The 27,559-nt window shown below is 33.6% G+C and overlaps 2 protein-coding genes across 3 annotated transcripts in view; both read left to right on the top strand.

Annotated features, from left to right (window-relative positions):
* Nucleotides 1-27,559, top strand: part of LOC134846442 (uncharacterized) — a 412,051-nt gene that overhangs the window by 231,572 nt on the left and 152,920 nt on the right. The window lies entirely within an intron of this gene.
* LOC134846190 (MFS-type transporter SLC18B1-like) lies at nucleotides 7,090-10,307 on the top strand. 2 transcript variants are annotated; one of them, XM_063863442.1, is made up of 4 exons: nucleotides 7,090-7,397; nucleotides 7,770-7,906; nucleotides 8,506-8,676; nucleotides 9,314-10,307. In XM_063863442.1, the coding sequence occupies exons 1-4, from the start codon at nucleotides 7,285-7,287 to the stop codon at nucleotides 10,276-10,278; spliced, it is 1,386 nt and encodes a 461-aa protein (XP_063719512.1). In that variant the 5' UTR covers nucleotides 7,090-7,284; the 3' UTR covers nucleotides 10,279-10,307. The 2 variants fall into 2 exon arrangements, with proteins under 2 accessions (XP_063719512.1, XP_063719511.1); XM_063863441.1 differs by having other exon boundaries at nucleotides 7,746-7,906.

Raw genomic sequence — 27,559 nt, 5'->3', positions numbered from 1 at the left:
GAAATTTAACGAAGATCAAAGCAAATAGAAAATGTCAAAATCGATGATAGAGACCAGAGTTAGGCTACTTTTTAACAAAAGTCCGTCTATTGGACAAAAAACACTTGTAAAGCTGTCAAAATTGATTAATCAAAATTAGCGGGCTGCTTACATGTTGAGAGATCTTCATCTAAGCGACAATGAAGAAATGAAGAACAAACTTGTCTTTTCTGGTAGGATGGGTATGTTTTGGGTTTTGAAGGTTCTTGAAATTGAAAAAAAAAACTATCTTAGCTGAAAACTAACGATTTGCTTGCATGGTAGCTTCTCAAGTCGCGTTAGTAAAAGTTTTTTATCTTTTAGAAAAACTATTTATTTATCAGTGGGCTTAAAATTAAAACTGATTTTCATATTTAAAAAATTTCAAAAAAAATTTCAGCTGCTGGATGGTACGAGCACTGAAGTACCATAGATAAAACTGATTACATTTGGGTTTTATTGTCAACCTCAATGAAAGTGAAAAATAACCAATTATGCTCAATTTGAAATGGAGTATTTTGCTATTATTGTTCCTTGTAAAAAAGAACTAGTTGTCATGAGGCGACCTTTGGTACCTCATTATATTCTATTTACTTATGTATTGTCTTATCTAACTATGTCCTAATTATCTACTTATAGTGTGCAGTAAATTGATTCAAGGACAAATCTCACCAGCTAAATCGTTTGTCACTTGAGAATCTGAGGTGGTCACTTGCGAAAGCCTTAAATGTTAAATCTAGTCATAAAAACATTAAACATTAAAACAATACTTCAATTCTGGATTCGTTAATCATTTATTCATTACTCTATTCTATCTATTTATATATCATATCTAATTCAATATTCGAATTTTACAATACCGTTTTCCCTACTCAAACTGAGGGAAATCTCACTAGTGAAACGGAACTAAGGATTAGAGTCCGTTTCTTTTTTGATTACCTCAGGGAAAATTCGCAAGGGTTCGGATATTCGCAAATCCGGCATATGGACAACTTTCAATCTATCGCAATCACATAAATTAATAAAATATGAACGACGCGAACTGATTGAAATTTGATGCAGAAACTGAACTATGACAAGCAAAAACTAAACAAAAAACTTTAAAACATTTTCAAAAAAACTTTGATCGTGTTTTTAACATTGTTGAATTATATGTTTAAAAAAGTACCAAATAACGCGATTTGCAAATAAACTGAGGATCCATCTTTTCATCAGATATAAATCGCAGTTCAACCAGTATTTTTGTCAACACTCTCACAAAAAAATCAAAACGATAGCTGGCAGACTGTTGGAGAATCGTAACTGAAATTTGGACCAATATATTTTTTTAAAACTCGAGTTTCAAAAAACTTACTAATTTGACACTTTTTTTAATTTAAAGAAGGTTTGATGACTTTTCAGTTTTTCGATTGAAATAACTACATCAAAAAACAGAGTAGACGAAAAATTAAATAATTTGCTTTTCGAACCAAAAGTTTCGAATACACTTTCTGCACAATTTTTGCTATGGGAGAGCGTGTTTTGCCTTCTGTTCTTAAATTAATTAGAAATTGACATGTCAAAGAAGTTATAAATAGAATCAATTCGAACTAAACTCAAAATCAAATGATTGGTGTTATCATGAACCTTATGTGTGCTTTTTGTTTCCGAGCATCTGCGAAAAAAATTTAATCGCAAAATTGGAAATATTGGTGATAAAAAACTTTTTAAATATGTGAATACAACACAAAATTTATTGAATACTGAAAAAAAAACGGTGCCCCTCCCCATCAGGAATTCAACCGCCTGCCGACCCAAAGAAATACTTTAAGATATCCATGTTTGGCTGACTGACCCCAAAATTTGCCAACATACACTAATTTTGATGGGGAAGCGGGCCAAAACAACACAATTTTTTTTACCAATTTTCTCGAAAAACAAGTTGCCAGCCGCGCAGAAATTTGGTCGTAGTAGGGTAATTACAATGATCCGCCCCCCCCCCCCCCCCCCTAAATCCGCCCCTGTAAGGCGACATCTGCCGTGAGACGAAATCGGTTCTCAACAGTTTTAAAAGGTATTGCTTGTCCCGGATTTGTTATTCTTGCGCTATCATTTTTTTTTTGAATTTATGAATTTTAATAGCTTTGTTAATGAAAAGAACCTTGATCTTAAAATTATATGTTGGTAAAATTGTAAGCAAAAGCTTTTTGTCTACTTTGGATTGGGTATTTCAAAAATATTTTCTCAGTGAGCGCAATCTTGGATTCTAGAATTTACACAATTACCGACTTTCTATTCACTTCACAGTTCAACTAACTCGGTCTGATATAAAGTTGCGTTGAAGTTAGAAAACATGATGAACAAAAAAGCTGCTTTCATTTTGACCAGAATTAAATAGTTCAATTTAGTTTGTTAGTCAACTAAAAATTAGCCAATCAAAAATGAAACAATGCAAAATGACATTTTTTAGTCAGTCGAGAGTTAATAAAAAATTTGCAGAAATAATTGTTGACAGAGCTTAAATAAAATATACTTTTTAGGTAACGCTACAAAAATTTAAAAAAACAAAAATTTTCTCGGGTGTGTATAAATATAAACTTTTTAGACTCAAAGCCATAAATGCCATTTTTATGGGAAAGTTTACGACCTTTTCAGTTAAAGTATGATTTTACCTTCACAAGAGAAAGTGTCATCTAATCGAGAAATGGACATTTTCCCCTACAAAACGTTTTTATTTATGTTTTTTTTTAATGTTTGTGTTGTATCGCAAGTGATGCGAAGTCGTGCTTTGCCTCTGTGTAAAACGTTTGCGCAGTTTTCTGAAAGGTAAACTCTCTACTGGTAAACTAAACTGGTAAATTTGGTGTAAGTTTTCTTTGACTAATAAAGCCAAATTAATCAGTTCTAATGTAAAAAGGCTCGCAACTAGCAAAAAAATTCCACGCATAAACTCTGCTATAGCTTTGAGCAAAAATTTTTCTCATTTTTCATCTACAATAAGTCCAATTTTGGAAAAACGAGTTTTAAATCTCAAGTTCTAGTCGTTTTGGCCCAATAAATGAAATCAGTAATGTATGAAATATTAACCTGGTAAAATAGCCAATGTGTCAAATTAATTGATAGCTGTTTTTGTCAAGTAATTTATATGATGAATTTTCACGTCTGCCATTTTATACAATTTTGTTATTGAGCATTGTAAAATTGAGCTCTAGGTTCGCTCGACCTATTTTTGTTTTTCAGTTCTATTAAAAATTGAAAACGATAATGTGTTGAATTGTATTTTTATACAGTTTTCGGGATTTTTCAATTTTGTATTGAACTTTGTGCTCAATCTTTGAACGAATTTTGCTTTATTTTGGCAATGTAGTTTTTGAATATAAATCAGTTAATTGTTCAATTTGGTCTTTTACTAAGTTTTGACCACAATTTTTGTTCGTATTTTTTCGACTTTTGAGCACACTTTATTTTCAATTACGCGTTCAAAAATGATCCGAAATGATGTTCGACCGAAAAAGTTTTCGACAACGGACACCTCAATTTGGCTAACAAGTGGATGCATGATTTCTTGAACCTTTTTAAAATTAGATTGCTGATCCGTCGTAAGTTTGCTTGAACGTCCTTATTGTAACAGACTGCTTTGTCAACAGAAAATTATTATGTATATCTTGACACTAATTTAGCGGGCTTGTCAAATAAATTATCAAGTGTTTTCTCAAAAACTCCCAGGATAGTGTGTCCGTGATTACAAATTAGACTGCCATATCCTTTCGGTAAATCAGTTTTTGTCCGCAGTACCGAATCTTGGATAACTTCATTTGATAAAAACCTAAAACCCGTATTTGTTATGTCAAATGAGTGTCTTAGTTCGGTATAGTTGATTAAGGTTAATCATAAAATTCAGGAGCGGCCGATAGAACAATCGCATGAATAAAATAAAATGTTTAAGTGTCAGCAAACAAATATATAACTGTTCTGAGGAATCTTATCAGTCATTTTTCAATTTGGTTGAGTTTAGATAAAACCATATCATTTTGGCTCATTTTTTAAGCACAACAACTGAAAAGCGAGAACGGGTTTTTGAAAAAAGATTATAATCAAATATTAGCCAGAAACAACAATATACAACCCAAGCAGTGACTTCAGAGATGTCAAAAAATCTAAATTTTAAAGGTCTTTTCTGGAAACAACACAAACCAAATTTCAAAAAATGCAAAAGTTATCAACAGAAGCTGTGAAACAAAGTATTAAACTGTTAGAAATTACTTGAATCGAATCAGTTTTTCGGGAAATCAAAAACTAGGAAAATTGTTGGTCGCATGATTAAAAATCTCTGTTCCATTTCTTTATGAATTGGCACAGATTATAAGCTACTGCAAGTTTTGAAACCAAAAAAAATGAGAGGTTTCTTCCTTCCAATTATTTTGCCCTTATTCAAAAATCTCACGGCTCGCAAAACGCCTTAACACAATTAAAGACATCAATTTTTCCAAAAAAACAAAAAAACTCGCTTATATATCATACTTATATCAAAACAAGCTGAGATACATTCACTTTTTGTTAGACGAAGTCTATCCTGAGACGAAGAAATCTGTTCACAACCTTTTCATGAAATGTTGCTTGTCCAGGATCCGTTTTTCATTGCGTTTTTCATAAAATTTTTTTCATATTATTATTGAGTGTATTTCTTTTAATAGTTCCGTAAAAGAAAAAAAACCTTTTGTTTTTGCTGACCTTGGGTTGGGTCTTTTAATTTTTAGTGTTCTAACTGAGCCAATTATCAAAACTATTTGTTCTAAATTTTACACGATTATTGTTTGTTTTGTTTGTATTGGTGCTCTTTTACTTTAATTGCACCGTTCATTATAACTAATTTACTCTAAAACGGAATTTTCTCAAAATAGAATGACCTTAGAAAAAATGATGCATGCAGTTGTTTTGAATTTTACCAGAATTAAAAAAGTGCAAATTAGTTTGCAAAAATTTCAGCATTAAATTCAACTCCGAAAAACAGAATAATTTTTTTTATTCAATCAAAACGGAATCTAAAACTGCATGAATAATTGTTGGCAAAGCTTAAATAAAATGAGTTAAAGTAATTTTTCACCTTTGCAAGAGCAAGTGTCTTCTAATAGAGAAATATACATTTTCCCTTATACAACTTTTTTCAAGTGTCTTATTTGCTTATCGAAGCTTTACAACTGCAGGGCTCGATCTCACTTGGCGTAGATGTAAACCCGTCGTTTTTGCTCATTAAGATTGGATGTTCGCGTCCCGGCCTTACTTTGTTTTTTTTCCAGTATGTATGCAATTTGCAAGTTGTTTCCGGTAAAAATTTAATAATCGGCTCATTATTTGTCAATTTGGATGCCACATTGCATACTTTACTGATACTGTAGGCAGTTTTCATTGTTGTTGCAAGTTCAAGTGTTGTTCACTGTAGTTTCAAGGGTGGCTTAGAATTTTAAAGATTCTTTGTAATTTTTTTTCGGCACAATTGTGTCTGCTCAAAGGTTGTCAGCTTTGTTTCCCCTTCGTATGTTTTGATCCGTTGCTAACTCACTGTTCAAATGATAGATTTCTATCGAAACATACGATAAGAAATCTTTCTATCGAGATTTCTATCCTATTGAGACGTAACAAATGGATTTTTATCGAGACATACAAAATTTAACTTTTTATCAGAATTAGTTTTTTTTTCTCAAAATTTTTTTTGTGTTTGATTGAGTAATAAAACTAAAAGTAATCTGTTTTATCGAAGTTTATGACCAAAAACTAGCAAAAAAAATTACACACCATTTTTTCTGGTATAATTATCAGCAAGTTTTTGTCTTCCTCAGTTTTCGTTTACAATCAGTCCAGTTTTAGAAAAATGCGTTTTTTAATTCAAATTGCACTCGTTTTGTCCGGGTAGTAGAAATCAGTACTGTATGATTTAACAACCTTGTAAGATAGCTAATGTGTCAAAGTAAGAGATTGTTGTGTTTGTCATGAATAGTCTATGTAAAACGATGGCTGTTCAATTGTAAGTGTTTATCTTTGATACACTCTTATACAGTTGGAAGCAACAAATAATCCGATAAAATTTGAACTCAAAAGTTGTTTTTGCTCTATTTTTTTGGGAAACAAAATCGATGCGTTTGAAAACATTTTGATAAAATTTTTGACATCTTTCAATTTTGCATTCAACCTTGGGCTAGACTATGTTACGAATTGTGCTCGACCATGTGACGATATAGTTTTAGACTATGTTTTGATGTAATGTTCGACTTTGTTTTCGACCATGTTTCAAAATAGCATTGACCAATAGGTATGCTTTCGATCACGGGTTTTGTGGTTAAAAAACATCCGCGTGTACAGTGCTGATTTAAATTGACCGGACAAAATAAACAAAACTCTAATTTTTAAACGCATTTTTCTCAAATTGGGTTAAGATTAGACAAAAAATGAACCTAACAAAAGTTGCTTAACCAAAATTTTACCCCAAAAATGGGTCGTTTTGGCTTTTTTCAGTTAATCAAAAATTACTCTGGAACTAGTTTCTGTTAATTGAGGAGAATTATATATATCACAAGAAGTCTCTTACACAGCGCCCAACAGAGTTCCAGAAAATTTGAAGCTCCGAAAACCTGTATAAGAAAAAATATTTCTGCGTGATAGTCAAGAAATGTAATTTTTACTATATAAAACCTAAAATTTTTGCTTAAAACAAATTTTATACAATTTACTCAAATTTTTGGAGATTCAGCCCTTTTGTAATTTTTTTGATAAATTTTTGGTTGAGATTTTTGGAGAATTTTAAGCAACTTTTGTTCTCTTCATTTTTTGTCTAATCTTAACCTAATTTGAGAAAAACGCGTTTGAAATTTCAAAAATTATTCGTTTTGTTCAGTTAAATTAAATCAGCATTGTACGACCGAGTTTGGTCAAAACGTTAGCAAAAGTTTTGACCCTACTTTAACTAAGTTCGATTGAATGCCATTTGATTCAATTCGTTATCTTTTCTACAGACAATTAATATGTATACATAGATTACAATTTGACGTGCTTGTCAAATAACTTAACAAGAGTTTCACTAAAGTGTTCAAGAATAGTGTGGCCATGTGCACCTAACGCTTAAGAACTCAGCATTACATACCATCATAAGAGGCCTGGCTCGTTATCACTAAGTTACGATATGGCAAGTACAAACTACACTGCCATAACCTGTCCAGTATATCAATTTCCTGTCCTCAGAATTAAATCTTGAATAATTTTGTTTGTTAACGCGACTCAAAACCCGTACTAGTTATGTTAAGTGACAGTAGTAGCTCGATTTCGTCGATTGAGTTCGTCCATGAAATTGAAGAGCCGCCGATGGAACAACAGGCCCAGATGAGACCCTTGATACAGGAGAACCATCGGTATACAAGTGTACGAGAGATGGGTCCCGAGAAAAAGCAAAAACTAATGAAATATAGAACATTTTTCGCGATTTTACAAAATACCAGAATTATTCAAATATAGTAGCTTTTTCGCGATTTTACAAAATACCGGTACTTAAGAATTTCAAAAAACATATATTTTTGAAAACCTCAGATACCACCCACTCAAGAAAGCCTTGTAATAATGCAAATAAAATTTCCTAAGCTAAAGAATGGAAATTTTTTAGGCAATTTTTTGAGGGATTAACTTACCTTATGAAAGAAGATCGATTATTTCTGAGGGGACTATTTTTAAGGATTTTATCGTTTTTGGAGGAACCCATCTAGCATACTTCTCCCGAGTTTTGTTAGTTACTCGTCGTCTTCGTCTTCTTTGCCACTGTGGCAAAAAAGACTGGTTGTTGCAATCTGCAGTATGGTGCTGGCGCTCGAGGGGGTCAATTTGTCGCTCGCAGGACCATTCTTCCCAGAAAAGGCCAAAGACAAAAGTGAGCTTCGTAATTTTTTGGCTCGTATTTTCTTTAAAATTTTGCCTGTAGTATTTGACTAATGTGGTGTTGTTCTTGTGAAGGGAGCTCAAAAAAATGGTTAAACCAAAAAAAAAATTGGTAAATCCAAAAAATGGCCAGCCCAATTTGGTCAACAAAGACCCTACCCCCACCCACCTCCTTTGTAAAAATCATAGCGCCTCCTGATCTCTATACGCACTTCTTAGTGCAGCACTTTTCACAAAGCAAGCTCCTCCTTCGAGCTCTCTAATAAAACCTATTAAGCCTAAGATTAACTTTTTAAAGAATTTTTTAGGTGATTTCAACCAGGTCAAACTTGATTACAGAGTGCGAACTTAAGTCACTTAAAATAACTTTACTTTAACTCACATAATCTCTTAGAGTGTATGGAAAACTTGAGGAAAAAAGAATAAACATAGCTCATAGACTTAGTCTAAGCTAAGAACTATGTTTATCCTATTTTTCTCACTTACACATCCTCACTCGCTGAAAGCCATTCTCGCTTAACATACGGTATTAAACGCCCTTTCCATACATGTTTCGTAAGCTTTGGGGGACTCATTTAAGCTGTACTTTAGAGATGTCGCAGACTCAGATCGGCTTCGTGATTGGCTCTTTTGATCTGGCCAATCTGCTGTTCTCTTTTGTGGTCGCCACTTTGGTCTCCCCTCTCAACCTCAAATTCTTCAACTGTGTCGGCATCCTCTTCAGCTCAGTCGGCATCGGGTGCTTCGCTCTTTCCAGCGAAGGTATAAAACAGAATGGGGCTCTTCTTTGATTTTCCCACAAAAGCCATTTTAGGTGCTTCTAACTTTTGTTCACGTAGTATTACGCAATCATTATGTGGTTGTATTACGCAAATGTTACACTGTAAGGTTTATGTTTATGAACAAAAAATGGCATTTGGCGAGGAAACGGCAGAAGAACCATTGATAAAACTAATGGATACGTTTTTGTCGCAAGAACGTTTCAATCATTTCAGCAGGGTGGAAGCACTCATCGTTAAATCCTAGAATTAATAAACATTATCTTATTGTCCAGAAACTTTTTCTCATCTGCGATTTTTCCATCCCAAAATTTCCGGAAAGTTTTGATAAGAAAATTTTACAATTTAATAGTAAAATCGGGTGTCTCGAAATACCAAAAGATCAATTTAAAAATAGAAAACGCGAGGGTGATATGATAAAGAGGGGAAACAGAAGCCAATTACAATTAAACTATTAAAACTAAAATCATAAGTTTACTAAAGGAAAATCTCGAGGTCCAAGTTTTGCTGTAAGTCCGCTCTCCTAGTCCGATTCAAATTGCTTTCGAAAATTTTACTACCTTACAAGTAAAGTATACTCTTTCTCTTTGTGTGTGTGTTTCACCAAAATAAATTTAAAGGACCGAACGGAGACGCTTACTTCTGGTCGGCTTTGGCTTCAAGAGGTGTGAATGGAGTCGCCGCCTCGCTGCTCTACGGGACAACGATGCCAATCGCCACGCACGTTTTTCCCGAAAAATCCTCCCTCGTGACAACAATAATTCAAGTTTCTATGGGCCTCGGAACCATAATCGGACCACCACTGGGAAGTTTACTAATTCCTGTGTGGGGATTTAAGACTCCGTTTTTGTTCACTTCAATGTGTGAAATTACTTTATTCATACTTGCTGTCAAATTTTTGCCCAGCCGAAATGTTTCAAACAGAGCAAAAGTGGATAATACTGATTATTTCCAATTCTTCTTCAATTTTAGCACTTTGAGCGTCCTTATTCCCACATCTTGCCTGTTTTTCACTTCAGGACTACGCGATACAGCTTATGCGTTGTATTTCCAAAAGACTCTGGAACTTAAAACGACTACAATTGGATACTTTTTCATAGCACCCTCAGTTTCTTACATTCTCTCCGGGCCAATAATTGGAGCTTTAGTTGGCAAAGGTTATTCCGGATTTATCAGTGCCGGAGTTAATTTTCTTGGACTTCTTACAACATGCATGCTATTTGTTCCAAGATTCATTCCTGCATTTGAGAACATTCCGTGGGCTGCAATGGTTTTACTTTTAAATGGGTTGATGTTTTCGGCAATTTTTAACCCAACTTATTTAATTCTTGAGAAGGTGGCGTGCAATCAAGGCTTTTCAGATTCGCAACAACGAAAAACCCTGGCGGCGTCCAGTTTCAACCTCATAGCTGCTTCTGGCAGGACCATAGGTGCTTATGGATTGGGAGGGTTCATAAATGACTATCTGGGATTTTACAACACCTATTTCATTTACGGAGCAATTTTAGCCATAACTTCACTTTGGAGCTTCACTTTTCTATTAAGAGGAAAATTTCTGCAGCCCATTTACTACACAGTTTCCTAATACTGCTTATAATGTGAACAATATTTCCATGCCCCTTGTTATTCAAAATCGAAAATTGTATCAAATTAAAATCATTCTTGTTGGTTGTTAAAAAAATTTTTTTTAGACTCACATGAGTTTCTGATTTCTGGCCAGAAGACGACGGCTAACGTGAATTGACGCTTACACAGAAAAAACGGCTAACAAAAATCTGTATAGTTTCTTAGAGTACTAATAAGGCCACCTTGTTTTTAAAATGATTAACAAAACCACAGCATATATACTCATTCTAGGACTGTACTAGTACTGATCAAAATTAAAGAACTCCAATAAAAATAAAACAAATAAAAAACACCTTACAAAAAGATATTACAACGAAAAATCGCTTAGCAAGCTGCACACTGACCCAGTCATAAATGTTGATGAAAAATATGATACAAATTTTCAAATTTTTGAAAAAAAAACTTCATGAATGTTCGTCTTTTTTTGGGCAGCGAGAGAAGAAATTGATTTTCAAGTACTAAAAAGTAACAATCAAATATATGTACAAAAACACAGAATGGGGGATTAGTCTGAAACGCAACAACACATCTATGCTTAACTCGACACTGAGATGGCATTAATAAAGAAACTAAGTAATTGAAATCATAGCAAAAATGCTCCTTAATGTTGCGTAATCGGTAGTCATTGAAACCTTTTTGAGGGACCTAAATTTGGGTAGAAAAACCCCACAATACAACATGGTTTCATCCAACTTTGTGATTTGTGTCAGGTTACTAGCGTATTTTTTTCTGACGATTTAGCCACAAGGGAAAGGACCAACATACGAGCTGTTGTGCTTCTGGTTAAAATTTACATGCAAGTTTTTTAGTTGAAATTTTAGTGAGCTAAGTAATGTTGCCTCACCCTTAAGCAACAAGCACGGATCATGGTGGGCCTCGAACATCCAACCTCTCAAATGAGAGGCGTAGAGGTAATCACATCACCATCGCTTCCTTAGTCTAAGAATGACCATGATCATTATCATGCCAAGATAGCCCACAACAAAAAAATTTTAATTGCTCTTAGAATCCTGAAAAATAAGCATGAACTGAAAAAAAAGTATAATAAAAAAAATTGTGAAGAAGCAGTGATGAAATTACGTTTTCGGCAAACTGGAAACTCGACATAAAAACTATTACCCTGGGAGTTGCATGCAATATGGCGACGCTATGGTGGGCATGTACTATTACGATTGCTTAACCAGTAAGATAAGTAGAAAAATAAGCAATGATCGAGTCCGAAATAGTTTGAGTTTTCAAATAGTTAGTACATCCTATATAAAAAACTAAAGGCAGGACGAATCATGATAACCGCCTCCAAATGGAAAAAAAGAATGCTAACTTCATGAAACTCAAAGGACAGATACTAGATATGATGTGACCTGGGCATGCACAAACCCGGAACCCATGGCCTAAGTGAAAACGGTTTTCAGAAGTTTAAATGGCCCCATTAGATCCGTAGTAACTTGCGGTAAGAAGGGGATCAAAATCCATTTTTTAAGACCCTGTGCTGCCCTCAGTCAATAGTCCCCACCTCCATTTCCAAAAGTCATTTACCGGCTTCAGCACGATAAATTGTGACAATTTTTACATCAAGAACTAGAACTTGAAGTAAATCCGTCAACTGGACTCAAAACTTTCAGCCTTTGGAAAAACACCCTAAGGGACGAAACAAGGCATTTGTGCAAAACAATGAGCTGAGGCTTTTTGATTTTATGGCGGCACAAATAACTGGATAACTGGTTACCAACTTCAACCAAGAACTTTTGATTGAAAACCTTCCGGTGACTCTTTTTGTCGTTATTAGCCCTTTCTCGGACCTTAAAACCTCAAAAATGATTTTATTTGCGAAGTATTGATGGGACATAACTGAAATTAGGTAGATAAAACCCCATGAGAAAATTTAAACGAGTATGGAAGAATGAACCTCATGTGGTTGCGGGGTGACTTGTATATCACCTTTTGGCGTTTTAGCCAAAAACTGCACGAAATTCCTCGGTATTAACACCACTGCAAGCTTTTGATCCTCAGAGCTAAACCTTGGAAATGGGAGTCGATCAGCATAGTTATGCTTGAAGGAAACTTTTTCAAGGGAAAAGAATCATAAGATAAAAGTATGTAGCTTTTGAGTTGCAACGTTGAAGTTGTCGGATGAATGAAAGTGAAACAAGGCTAGACTAAAGATAAACTGACTAGACTAAAGAGAAAAAGTCAAAGAGGAGACTGTCAATGATAAAAGTACAACATAAGGTCTTTCTCAAGACAGGGTCTTATTTAGCTCCCCAGATATGGCTTTTTGACGAATTTGGACCCCTAATAGACAAACAGCCCTCCTCCGATAGCTAGAAAGTCGGGATTGAAATTGAGTACACATTGGATTGTTAAAGGCTTACGATGAAATAGCTAATCATATTAAGAACCCTCCTCTAACCCCAGGAAGCCAGAACGCCAACGGGATAATTGAAAAAGTCCTTGAGAAATTGAATAACTCAACATATCACATCATGGTTTTCAGGTGAAATTGGTCTTGGTACTTGCACAACTCATCTAAAGATACTTTTATTGATTTGGTTTTAGGATTAGTGTCGCGAGAGGAAAAAATCATTCAAGACTTCATGTGAAGTGTACCATTGTAAACGTCAGGTTTTGTACGGTTGATCAGAACTCTAAATGTAAGTAAGACCTAAATGAAAACATAAAAAATGACAAACAGCCTACCATTGGGACAAAAACAATTAGTACTGAGCTGTAGTATAAGTTGAATCTCATCAATTAGAGAAGAATCAAAGCGAAATCAGTTGAAAGTTGGTTGCCATAGTTAAGTGAGAGCAATCGAGCAAGCTAGAGAGAAATAGTTGGTCTGCAATATTTTCGCAGTTAGTATTTTTAGTGAATAAAATTGAGTTATAGATGCAAACGTCTTCATTAGTGAAGAAGTCTTTGAACAAGTTCTCTCGGGAGAAAGTGGTCGTGAGTTCAAAAACAATTTACCAATTGTGTTGATAAATCGAGGATCCTTTCTTTTGAATTGATTATTAGATTACAGTGAGGCCACATTGGAGTCCTCTGTAACTAGATTTATAAACTATTGAAAATAATTACAACTAGTACTTCTTGCGGATAGGGGAGCGACAGATATAGTCGTGGGAGCTTCGAGCTAAAAAGGAATGCATAAATAGTGCAGTAAAGGATCCATGCCACCAACATAGGCCTTTCGAGACTGTGGATAGTAGTGAATCTCGGTCGCCCCGCTGAATTCCTTATCCATGGGACGACTTTGCAATGCCATTCAATTAGAATGTATACAGACCTAGAGATGAGATCCCTAAATCAATGAAGAAAAATTATAAAAATTTCCCACAAAATTTATAAAACTTTCCGGGGAATTTATGAAATTTTCCCAGGAAAACTTTCCCAGAACAAATGAAACAGTCACTATGAAACTGGGCAGTCAAAGACAAAAAAACCAAGAAATTCGACATTTTTGATATTGTCGTCACTATGTTTTTTTGCATATTTGGGAGGTGATTTAATTAAGCAAAGCGAGTTTCATATTCATTTTTTTTCTAAGTTTATAGATAGAATTTTTTGTCAAATAGTTTTGCTGGAAAAAAGTGTGATGGGGTGTTTAAGTACAACTTGCATAAAGAGGCCAGAGATTTTCACTGGATAGGCACAAAACTTGGTGTGTATAGATTTCCAGAATCCAGAGACAGTCTTTAAACGTGTTAGAGCACGAAAGAACAAAAGAGAATTAAAGAGAGTGTCCTTGTTGTGGAACCCTCTTTCAAGAAAAATATTCCTTAGTTTGCCCTCGTAATCTGTTAGTTTTTTAAAGTAGCTTTTTCCTAAATGAGTTAAAGATAAAATTTTGAAAACTATTGTGGTTTTTTAAGCAGGTTACATGTGCGTTTCAATGAAACATATTTGATTTGAAACATTTGTCTATTTTATGTTGCTGTTCCACTTTTCAAAGAAAAAGACGAAATGTTTTGCTCAAGGAAAAACACGGAATTAATTTCTTTTATAATTTGAAAACTAACGTTGAGCTGAGGTCAAATTTAAAAAGATAATTCTTATGTGATTGTTATTCGTAAGGTTAGGGGGGCTTAACGATAGCGAATTTGGGCAGTTGTGAATTGTGAATAATTATCAATTTGGGCAGTTAGGTGCGGATTTAGGAATTTCTCGAGGGAGTGGGGGCGGATTTGCAAAAAAAATTATAAATTTTGTAGACATTTTTTTGGGTCGACCAAATCAATTTTTTCAGCTCACCCTAATCACTATAAAGACCTTAATTTGACAAAGTTTTCTGCGCCGCAGGCAATTTCTAAAAATAAAGAAGCCAAAAGACGTTTTTATGCTTTTTTTGGAAAATTTCGGAAAAAAGCTTTTTGGAAAAAGCTCCCCCCTCAAATCAAAAATAGTATACATTGGCGCCAAATGCGCCTCTAGAAAACCTTTAAGGTCAGTCAGCCAAAAATGGATATCTCAAAATAGTACAATGGGTCTGCAGGGTCGGCAGGGGTTCGAATACCTTGTGGGTGACGTCTGTCCCCTCGCCCCCGCCCCCCTCCTAAATCCGCTACTCTGACCAGTACATAACTTTGATATTTAAATTATACCTGATCATTGTTAAGTATATCTGCGCAGGCATAAGTCATAGCAGATCCAGATTTGATTCAAGTCTGCCTGAAATTTGAATTACAACCTAAAAAATTAAAGACGTCATTATGAAACACGCTCCAACTTGTTTTCAAAATACAAAAGCTTTTAAATTAAGAACTCTGATAAATCTTTTCGCTCCGACCGAATTTCGAAAAAACTGACTTATTTATGTTGGGAATGATAAGCTTTTCTTCAGACAATTTTTGACATATTAACCAGCTTTTTTGACCGGGTTTTCATATCATTAAAAATAGAGATCTTAATGACTGTTCGTCAGCGACCTATACTATCTAGTAACTTTTTACAGCCCCTATACAGAACTAATTTAACGGTTACACACAAGAGGAAGTTTTTTAAAGTCAAACGTTCCCCCTTTTTGCAATAAGGGGTCGTGGATATAGGTAACAAGATCAATGTTATAGATTCAAAAATACTCAAAGTTTTGGATTAAGATTTAGGAGAGTACAACATATGAAAAATATTTGCAATCAATTTTGTAAGCTTACGAAGGTTTGAAAGTTGCTAAAAGGCTAATTTTGAATAGTTAACGCGCAAAATTGACAGCGACAACTCGTAACAAATAAAAATTTGTAACGAAAGACAACTCGCAAAATATAAAGACAGTGACAACAAGGAAAGTTTGAATATATTTTTAAATTTTTCAAAAGTGATATAAGGTAGCCGGTTGAAGCGCTACGCGCGCTATGCAGCTTCTTGGCGATAACTTGGCTCTAAAATATGTATAAAAACCTAATATGGCATACCTATGTTGGCATGCTCGCACAGTGTTAACACAATTAGGGCGGTGAGGATTTTTCGAGGTGTTTTTTATTCGAGTTGTCTAGCATTGCCGGTTGTCTTTTGTCGCGAGTTGTCGTATTGCGTTTTGGTACCTTGTCTTTTGGAATAATGGTTTAAAAATTCAGAAGTTGATCGTTTTTTTTTGAGAAATTGACCAGAGCAAATAAGCAGAAAATAAAAAATCTGAAATGCATTGAGACTTGAAATCAGTTACAAATACCGTACAATTTTCTAAGATCCTAACTCACAGACATTATGGGTGCCTAGTATCTGTCAAAAGGGTGAGCAGATCTGATTTGCAATGAAAAGATTGGTACGGAGAAATTCAAAAAAATGATGTATCCATATCCCAAACATTTCCGTCGCCGCAAAAGCAACTCAGGGCAATGATAATCAGCTTTTCTAGGACTGTAGGCGAAGTAAATTTAAGATAATTTAGAAGAAACTGATGCAATCAACAATGATGGCGTACATCAAAGAAAATAAAAATCGGTGCGCGTAAATTTAATCAGCCTGCTAAAATTAACCTGTACGCGGAAAATGTCAATTTGTTTTAAATACGTGGTCAATTTGTCCATATACGTTTATCTCAGCAGAAAGCAGTTTTCTATTAGCGCAGCTTTTATCGGCAGAAAGCAGTTTTTATTAGCAGATAAAGCAGTTTTTTATTAGGATCTAACGAAACTTCAAATCTCTCTGAAATCAATTCATGTAAATTTTTGGTCCTAATAAATTTTTAGATAAAAAAAGTTTTTAGATCTAAAATCTTAAAATCTTATAGGTAATTTTTTTGGTCTATGTATTTTTTGTAAATCTAAACTATAGTTCCGAATCACCTCATCGCTTACCTAACTCAAAAAACGTTGAGTGAAGCATATAACACATTTTTTTATACCCTGATGACTTGCTCGTTGATTATCAGTTTCAAAAAAGAATCAGAGACTGTGGATTAATGATAAATGCTCGTTTCGAGTTGGTTACGGAAAAAGTATCAGAAAAACAGGCTAAGTTGCCCCATAAGGAAAAACACTTCTGATTTACTCGGATTGACCAAAAATGCTAACCATACAATTTTCATAGATGAAAAAATGCTATTCATACACTTTCCATGCAGTTTCATAAGTACAAAAACTTGCATGAAAGGTCTATGATATATGATTTTTTATATATGGAAACTGTATGCCTAGAATTTTCCCATAAACCAAAAAATTATAATATCTTTTTTAAGATTTTTTTCTCAACAGTAACACAAGTCACAAAAGCCATTGTTCAATCATAACTAGAGTCCTTAAAGGTTTGATCGCCTTGCGTTTACAATGCATTGAAAACGACCTGAATTGTGCAAGAGTTTTCGCACTCAAATCATACATTGAAAATATCAAACTTTTAAATTTTGGCAAAAAAACGTTTAACATCTAAATTCCATTTTCTTGGATGCGTCTAATTTGCTTATCGTCTAATTTCTTAACCCCCATTCAAATCTATGTGTTTTACTTAGTGATCAAAATAATGTGATCAAATAGAGGTATTTTCTTACTGAATAAGGTGTTTTTTTTTGTAACTTACGGTTATTGAAAAGGGATTTTTCAACAATTTATTGAAACACATATTCTATAATGTCGAGCCATTTCAATATGGATTGTTGTTTTGTGGTACTAATCTATTATTTGAGTTTGGTGTTTTCCTCCGAAGAAAAGCTGTCCGAATGATTTTCAAAAAAGAATATTTCAGTTTAGAACCAAAACAAAAGAGTTTTGCGGTTTCCGTACTTGTACATCTCCATTTTATTTCAAAGTTTGTTACTTTTGGTGCGAGAGGGATAATCGTGTTATGTCTTTTTTTTTCAAACAAACTAGCGTTGTCCTTAGGTCTATTTGGGACCATTTAAGCCTTAATAGAGAATTGAGTTGCACTTTTCTGTTAATTGGTTATAATCGAAATGAATAAAACATTTTAAGTCAAAAAAAATTACTTTGAGCAGCTTTTTAAAGGATTTACTAAAGCCTATCAACGCTCAAGTTTATCAAAGTCTTTAATTTGCCTATTCTCTCTCCAATTAGATCATTAAAGGTCTCCTTCTTACTTTTATCCTACGTTACGGGTCTTCTTTTTTCACAAATTTTCACTACTAGTTAAAATGGCTAAATTATTTTTTTGGTAAGGTTTGATGGTAATGTTTGTTCCAAATATTTAAAGCCTTGACTGTGCAAAAATTTTTCCGTAAAATTGGATTACACTTCTGGAACATATACAAATCATATTCGAGTGTTTTTTTCTTTTCTTATTGTTTTTGTTCAATAAATGTAGAGATTTAGAAAAAAAAGTTTTGTTTTGAAAACCGAGATTGAAAATGACCGAGATTGAGACTTAGATAGAAAAGAATAAGGTTTAAAAAATTCTCTGGTTCTGAAAAAGCAAATTTTTATAGTTCTGAAAATACCATTTTTTATAGGTGTGAAATGCCAGCTTTGCATCTGCAGTAAGTTTTTCCTTAAGACATGATTTTTTTTCTCACTTGGATAAGCGAAGTAAAAAAGTGATTCGAAAGTGATATGAATATTTTTCTACTTTTCATTAATAACGGATTTTCCTGTACGACAATTTTTGTAGTATTGGAAAAACTACATGGACACAAAATACTTTTGTATTAATAGTTCACTGAGATTTTGTCGGGTATCAAAAGGAAAGTGTGTCGCCAAACAAGCTGACTGGTTAAAATGTCCTGCCTTGAAAAGCAGACAATGAAGCAATAATCACCGGTCCTTTTGCAGCCTAACAAAGATACAAAAAATAGAAACATGCAAATTAAAAGCTGAACGATTGAAAGCTTTTTAATTAGTAAAAAAAAATACAAAAATGAGACTACTGAAAACTTTTGCCAAAGACCGGAAGATGAAATAGATATCCGAAGAAACAAAGCCTATGGAGGTTAGAATTAGACAAAGGTACTTTTAAACATTCTTGCACTGAAATCGGACCGGTTTAAAATCTTCATATTTTTTATTCCCTCTCTCTTATCTACTCAGTCAGTCGAGTTAACATTTTACGTACAAGTTTTTGCCCTCTTTTTTTAAATAAATTTTTTAAGACTAGATCTCAGCATTTTATTGACATCTTGAAAAATAAAAACAGCAACACGGATCTAGAAAAACTGATGACCCAATACTCTGAGAGACAAAAAGTAGACAAATCAATCATCAATCTAAATGCGAACTACAGGAAAATAAAATTTGGTTCACATGTAAAAACTAAATATTGATCCCATCCTTATAAGTACTAGAGACAGCTGTTCATTAATTTTTCCATCATTTTTATCTAAATATTCACTATATAAATTCATACTTTTTTTAACTTTTGTTTCTACTATAACTTTTGACGGATCTTAGTTGAGATTTATAACGTAAACTAGATTACTAAGCAATCAAACAGCAGTGTACGCATACTAAATTTCCAAAACTCGTTTCCTTTAAAAGCTGATGGTGAAAACAACTGGCGTTATCAGACCCAAAATTTATTACCTGCACTAAAAATTTATGGATAAATATCGGTTATATAGTATGTTTTGAAAAAACATAATTTTAATGGATAACTTTGAATGATTTCAATTGATTGAATATTTTTTTAACGTTTTTTGACGTTAATAATCGATGATTTTCCAGTTTTCTACTAAAATTTCATTCTAATGAATCATAATCCAATGCAGCCAATTACAATGAATTCTCTTCAGTGGCTTAATCTTTTTTGTGCTACTTTCATTTGCTCATAATAACTTTAACGTAAGCTCATAGTAGAGTTAAGTTAGTCCTTATGATCACTACTAAACGTATTTTTCCTCACTTTCACTTGCGCTTTTGTTATAAATTACGTATTTTTGTTGTTTTTTGACTTTCGCCAACCTTTCTTTGACAGTTTTCTTTGTTGTTCTCAGACTATCTTTAACAGTTTTTTTCGCCAACCCCCACAAGGGATTTTTTTGGTGTGGGTGGTATAAATGGAAACTAGCACATTGATGTCTTTCAATCTCGTAAATTTTCTAAATATATAAGAGGTGTTTTAAATTATTTATTAGTCAATTTTGCTTGTTTGCTTATTTTATTTTTTATGTCATTTTAGTCTTTTTCTCTTCAAACAGAGCGTTTCCTTATCAAATTTGAAGCCCATTTGGGGATCAAATTTATTTTCTCTGCGCTACAGTACAAGTATGACAGCTCGGTCTTACAATTTTAGATTGGTACACTACAAAAAAGCTAATATGGACAATAAATTTTTGTTAATGTCAATCGTATGCAGTTTTTTTTCGCATAATTAAACACATTTTCCCGCGAGGGCAAAAAAAACGATAGCTGCCACATTTTAGATTTTGTTTTGTCTGATTGTCTCCCAGTTAGTTAGGTGCTTACTTTCTTTTAGAGCATAGAGTATTGGGGAATATGTTTTATCGCAGCCGTGTTTACATCTTAACGCTATTTATCCAGCTGAATTGTGTCAAATGAATTGATTTGCCCTAAACGGAATAATGATTGGGTAACCCTCATGAATTCGAATATCAACATCAAGCAAAGTGATTCATTCAACTTTGACTTTTTGACTACCTAAAAATAAAACACTTTCAAAGGCCCTTTGGCATCGTTCTTGAGGAGACAAAGGGTTCTGTTTCTTTGATTTTTGTTTGTTCTCAACTGACTATTCATTCTACCGTTCCCTTGAAATTTTAAGAAATTAAAGGAAGAAAATGATGTTAATTTTTCAGAACTGAAAAATTGCGTGCTAGTTATTAACTTAATTTAGAAATAATATCAATCATTTTTATTTTCAGTCTTAACATTAGAAGCACGTTAAATAAAATAAGAAAGTATAAAAAATGAAGCTGCTTCAGTTAATTTCTAGCTGTAGACTTCTGATGTTTAAGTTTAGTATATTCACTTTAACAACTCATCCCCACTTTTAAGGGAAATTGCTTTGAAACCGATTTTTTTTAAATATATGAAATATTACGGATCAAGTTGGTTTAAACCTACGTGGAATTTATATCACAGCTTAAGTTTTGTTAATCTCGGAGAAATTATAAACAAGCCGTAGGTTTCAAATTGAAAGCTTTAGTTCCAGTAGGTTCTTTTTTGCTTACTGCGCAGAAGTTGCAGTAGGCGAGGATCTGGATTTTTTACTTCAACGTTTCTAGTTTTCTTTCAAAGCTCCGCGCTTTCTTGTTTCGTTATTCTCTAGAGAAAAAAAAACAGGAAAGCGCGAGTTGAGCTTTCAAATTCAGCTGCTTTAAATATTTTGTAAATTGGCTAATAGGCTCTTCCTGCTAGTTTTTCCCAGGAATAGCCGTAAGTCTTTTGTATGAGGTTTTTACCATCTCGCCACCAGACCTTATAAAATAGTTTTTTTTAAATATTTTCCGTGTTTTCCATTGGTTATCCTTATTCATCAAGACAAGTTCTTCATTTATCACTATATCACAGTTTCTTCTTATGTGAGGAGGTTGGTAAGTCTGTAAATTTGATGCTGTCCATTACTTTTACCCCTTCTTTAAGGAATTTTTGAGGCTGTTTATTTATTCAGGATTTTCACTATCAAGAAGTAGTTCTCTAGTTTTTTGTAATTTTAAACTTTCTCGAAAACTTAGAACAAAGGCAAAGTTTTTCCAAACCATCATCGATAGATTTGCTTTAGCCCGGACGGTTGAAGTTTTTCTCCCTTTTTTGGCTATTTGGTTGGGGGTTAAAATATTTTATTCGTATACAAGGTTCAGGAGCGGGTAAAATATATTGCCCGACTGTTTTGTATCTTCCTCTGCCGCTTGCGGGGTGGTTCCAGCGATGTATTGACCTTCCAATGGGTCACTGGACTGTATTGTTTCATTCCTAAACCTGCAAAAGCTGTCATCGTGTTTTGATTTTACACTAACCCACCACGAAGAACATAAGTAGATCTTTTTTCAAAGGAATCCTAGTCGAAGACTCAAAGAGTGGTGAAACCATTTCACAATTTTGTTCAGCTTTCACGAATTCGCAGATCCGGATATGAAAACACATGGCTTAACAAAAACAGCTAAAGTTGCATTCAATTCTAAATGCTCATCCAGGTTCAAAAAAAAAACTATTTCGTTTTATAAAAAAAAAGCTTATCGTAGTATTTCATAGACCAAAAAATTTCTATGAAAATAGCATAATAAGCATTTTTTACATACTATGAAGTTGTATGATTTAGATTTTTTCCATTCTTCAAAATGAAAAGAATAGCATTTGTTTTTAATTTATGAAAAAGGATCGAAAGCATTTTTTTCATTGTTGAAAATTATGTATATTTTTCAAAACAAAATTGAGTCAATTAGACTTAAGACCAATCCATAAAACGTGCCATCTCTGAACAAAGGAGAATACTGAGAAAAAATTAGATGCTAGGAACCTCGAATGCACTTTCTACTAATTCTCCAGAAGTTTGAGATGACTCAAAGCTCTTAGTCTTAGCGGTACCATATCGAGGGGGAGCTTAAAAAAGAAAAATACAACAAAACTTGAGATAGAAGTTGCTGCCAGACGAGAGCAATACTGAAGCAGCTCGAGACCAGTAAGCGCTTCCAAGTCGTATTCAGCCTCTGCATTCAGAAACTCTATAAAACTCTAACAACTAAAACACTTAAACTGGAACATCGGATATGGAACATGTTGAAAAACAACTCATTTTTTGTAAATTCTTCCCACGTCACCAAAATTATCTTTTGAGACTTCCAATCCTGTCGAAAATCAACCAAAGTATGGTGCACAGAAACACCATATAGCACAGATTTACAAGGTGAAATGTGTGTCAGTATTGTGTTTCTGAGCGCCATCAGTTGATTGACATTCGACAGGATCGTCTCACACATGACTCCTACGATGATCTCAAAAGCCTATTTTAGCCAGTCAAAACCGAGTTGCTTACTTAAACGCTGCTTATATTTAGTCAAAACTTTGAAACAGTCGTTTTCTTTTGGAAAAAAAACAAAAATTCTGGAAAAACAATTAAGAAACATTTTTGGAAAAATTTTGCGTGAAATTTTGTTTTCTCATTACTGAAATTGGTCTGAACCAAAACCCACCCCAATCAAATAGTCTTCACTTTTCTCGAAAGTCGGAACAACGAACTGAGACTGTGTCAAAATATATGTGCTCGCGTGCTTTTTTTTCAGTTGATGTCTTTTTAACTGTTTTTTTGGACGAGTTTCTCAGTCGTAGTTTCTGCTACTGAATCGGACGTACAAAAAATACACAATAAGTTTCACAATTCTAAACGCAGGTAAAATTGAGCATCGCAACACTTGCGATACCACGGAATTAGCACTGCAAGCTACCAGACAGGAATAAAAGAGGAGAGCCACTAAGTCCAAAGAAAACAGAAAAACTTCAGGAGAAAAAAAAACAAAAAACAAATTTCAAACGCTGTCTGGAATGATGCTTTATTTGCCGAAACTGTCCAGAGAAACACAAATAACGGCAGTTAATGAAAATTCAAAAACAATTATCAAGCATAAATAAATACTTTATAAAGAAAAACTTTGATCTTTTAATTCAATTCTGAGATTTAAACGTTTTGTGCAAGCCGGAGGAAAGTATGCTTAATATGGTTTCCTCGAATGACCCAAAATTAGATTTTTGAGGCAATAAAAGATAACTTTACGAACGCTTTAAACATTTAGAAATTTGATTTCCTTATAAACCACGATGCTAAGTGCTTAAGGTGATTCTTTTAAGCAAATTTTTAACCCTAAAAAAGTATATTTTCCGTATTAATAGCGTTTGCTAATTGCAAGCGTAATTACAATGTGCCGAGAGAAAAATGTGGTATTCATTTTTTCTCTTTTATAAGAAATTTTTTTGTCAACGGCGACGAACTAATATACCTATAACATTCATCAAGTTAGAAGTTGAAAATAGGAGAAAGGATATCTAAAGTTCCTGCAACTTCAGAACAAATCGTGAGCACCTGCGACAGGAAAATTGTTTTTGGAAATTTCTAAAAATAGCTCTTCAATCACGCAGAACGCATTCAGTTTCAGAAACCTTTTAAACACCTAGACATCAGTCATAAAAAATACAATTGCTTGAAAGGATTGTGTCAGTAACAGTGACAAGGTACAAGGCATAAGGTACTAAAAGTCAAGCAAAAATTACCCCATAAAAACTCATTCATTTTGGTTTTGACTGATTTCTGATCACACAAACTTTATACGGAAAAAGGCTCAGCATACAATTGAAAAAAAAAAACTGTATAATGAGCATTTTCACCTAAGCTAAAATCATATTGCTGACCCTATAAATCTCCTGAAACATATAAAATCCTCCTAAGCCTATTTAAAACTACCCAGATAATTGATTTTTGAAACTTCTATTTTTTTAATGGAAAAATGCTTGTTATACAATTTTCTTATACGAAAATGCTTTGATTAACCTTTTTCCCACGAAATAAAAAATCATGTTTTTGACAGTTAAAACGCCCTGTATTCTCAATTATTCTTTTCGAATACAAGTAACTTTGCCCAGATCCATATTTTATGATTTTTAAGATTTTGTTTTTTCAAAAAAGCGCTTATCATATAATTTTCATCTAAGAAAATAAAATGTTCAGCCTTTTTTCGAACAAAAATAAGATCATGTTTTTGACAACCAAAACGCCCTCTACCCCCAAATATTGTTTTTAAATACATTTAAATTTGCCCAGACACATAATTTAGTAATTTTTGACTACTTTTTTCCATAACAAATTGCTTTTCATACATTTTTCATAGAAGAAAGTTATTTGATAAATTTTTTGACAAAACAAAATCGTGTCTTTGACGGTGAAAATAGCCGCTATTATAAACCTCATTAAACAAACTCGTTTAAAACCATCCAAACACAAATGTGAATGATTTTTTTCTTAAAATTTTTTTTGACAAATCCTTTTACAGTTTTCATAACAAAATTTAATATGCTAAGCTTTTTTTTCATCAAAATAATCATGTTTCTGACAATCAAAATGCCCGCTATCATAAATTTGATTTGAAATAAGTTTATAATTTTTGGAAAATTGCTTATCTTATAGTTATCATACATGGAAATAAAATGCTAAGCGTTTTATCGATTTAAAATTAAATGAAGTTTTTGACAGTCAAGATGCCTTTTATCCTCAATTATCCTTTTGAAGCAAGTTTAAAATCGCTCAGACGCATATTTTAATGACTTTTGAAGACTTTATTTTTTCTATATCAGAATGCTATAGAATTATACATTTTTCTTTTTTGAAGAAAAAAATAAAATAAGCATTTTCTCTACCCAAACTAAAACACTGTTTTTGACAGTTGAAAAGCCAATATGGAATAAATATCTTTTCTGAACATGTCTAAAGTTTTTTTGAAGATTTCATTTTTATAACAAAATGCATATCATTTTTGATCCAAAATTTTATAAATTTATTGGAAGTTCATATCAACTTTTTAAGGACCAGAAAGCTTCAGAAAAAGTAACTAGAACAAAAATATCCATTTGAAACCTTTAAAACAATTTTTAAACTTTCTATGAAACTGTATGATGAACATGTTTCTTCTATGGACGTCAAAGCGGCCGGGTAGGTTCAAAAAACATCAAGTTCATATATTTTCTGAGGCAATGCTAAAAAAATTCCAATTTTGGCCTTAAAATCTTACTATTAAATGCAAGAAAATAAGAAAAAATGTAAAATGCGTGAAAATAGATCGGTCAAATTGTTTTACTACGCGTTGCTATAAAAATGCCAATGGTCATACTAAGATAAGTCATTTGACGGTATATAAAATTTATATATATGCTATTTCGTTAGTAAAATGGGAATTTGGGATATGCACTAACCCGTGTGTCCTCCCGTGTAGAGGATAGCAAAAAAAAACCAGGATAACAATGTTTTACGCTGCCAATCGGCCCAAAATTTGTTAGAAAATTCTCTTTTAAATAATTCAATCATGAAAAGTTTAGAAAACCAAAATTTTTTTTTGTTAGGTCACGAAAGGAATGGGTTGTTAAAAAAGTAACTGCATTGAATTTGTCGTGCATTAATTTTTTTTTTTTTCGTTAAAGTTCAAAAATAATAAGTGTATTTCCATTAATTTTGGCGTTGAAAAATTTTGGCGTGATCGTACGTTGTTTAAAACCAGAAACCTGGTTCATCTTAACAACTGTATGGTAATTTTTGTTCATGGCACAGATTCGTTCATGACATTGTGCGCACTATCTGGGCTCGCATTTATTGCCTTCAAAAAATGGAATAATATTTTTGCATCTGTTCCCTACTTGCGCTATTATAAAGTAGGCAAGAAGGCTATAGCAATTAAAAAGGGTCTAAACGTATTTTCATTCCGACTTTCGAGAAATATACACGCTCGTGGCAGGGGCGGATTTAGGGGGGGGGCGGGATCGGATTTTTTTTTTCAGGGATTCGACCTCCTGCCAACGCAAAGGGTCCCACCTTTGTACTATTTTGAAATATCCATTTTTTGTGACGGACCCTAAAAAACTTAAAGGCGTCTTCGGCGCTAAAATATACTAATTTTGATGGGGAAGCGCGCGCCGAAAAAACACGATTTTTTGGTCAAAATTTTCCAAAAAGTGCATAAAAACGCCTTTTTTGGCCTGTTTTTTCAAAACTTTGCCTGCGGCACAGAAAATGTGGTCAAAATAGGGACTTTTTAGTGCTTTGGGAGAGCTCGAAAAGTAAATGTGGTCGACCTAAAAAAAAGGTCGACAAAATTTTCGATTTTTTTTTGGAAATTTGCCCCCCCCCCCCTCAAGAAAATCGTAGATCCGCCCCTGGCTCGGAGTGTTTTCTTTTACTCGGACCAATTTTACATGTTTCTTTGCTTCCTCGGGGGATCAATCCATTGATTTGCATATTTCCTATCGGATGCACTCACCACGTTAAAACCCTGCCACGAGTTTGTCTAAACTGCTTGATTTGTATTTTACACATGGCGAACTCCCGGGTTAACATGACATAAATTGCATGCTAAGTATAAATCCTCGAGTGCAATTTTGGGTTCCGCAGATGGGGCACAAAAGTTTTCATATTTCTCCAGCTCATTAAAGCTGAAATGGGGATAGTTTATTTAGGTTGTTGTCGCGCTGTTTGTTGAAACGGGATTTATTTAGGAAATAAATTAGGCTTTTGAGTTGAGAGGTTTGTCCTGGCTAGGGTCTTTAGTTTTATAGGATTTCTGCTAAGTGCGAGAGATTTTACTTCAATGATGATTATACAAAAGTGAAAGAATGCAACATGAACGAAACTGTTTACGACGGAAAGTGTTATGATTTTTGTAGAAGTCGTCTGTTTCGTGGTTTATAGTTCTGAAAATCATTATAGATATATATCTTTTGAGTCTTGTTTTGCTTAACAGCAGCGTTTAGGGTTGTTGGGTCATTTGGTCTATCAATTAATATGAACTGTGATTTTTTCTGTTTCTAATTCAAATTTTTGGGTTGAATAAGATCAAGTTTTGATTGGTTTGGGCAAGGTAAATTCTCGGGATACGAGCAGGACCGTGATCCAATCGGCAATCGATAAATTGGTTGTTTTGAGGCGGCACAAATTCGGTGTTGATTGCTAAGCAGAACCTTATTCATAGTAACCAAGCAAAGTGATGTGAAAAAAAAATGGTAGAAAGATTCATAAGGTTTGTTACAGAGAGAAAAAAATGATTTTATCCGTTTTATCGGTAATATGATAACTGTTCCGACTTTTTGGTGGATGAGCTTCTTCAAACGAGACATTCATTCAAATAAAACAGCATTTCTCCTGAACAA

The sequence above is a fragment of the Symsagittifera roscoffensis genome, chromosome 5, assembly GCF_963678635.1.
Source record: "Symsagittifera roscoffensis chromosome 5, txSymRosc1.1, whole genome shotgun sequence".
Taxonomy (NCBI): Eukaryota; Metazoa; Xenacoelomorpha; order Acoela; family Convolutidae; genus Symsagittifera; species Symsagittifera roscoffensis.
The sequence above is the reverse complement of the archived record's forward strand: the minus strand, read 5'-3'. Positions and strand labels throughout refer to the sequence as shown.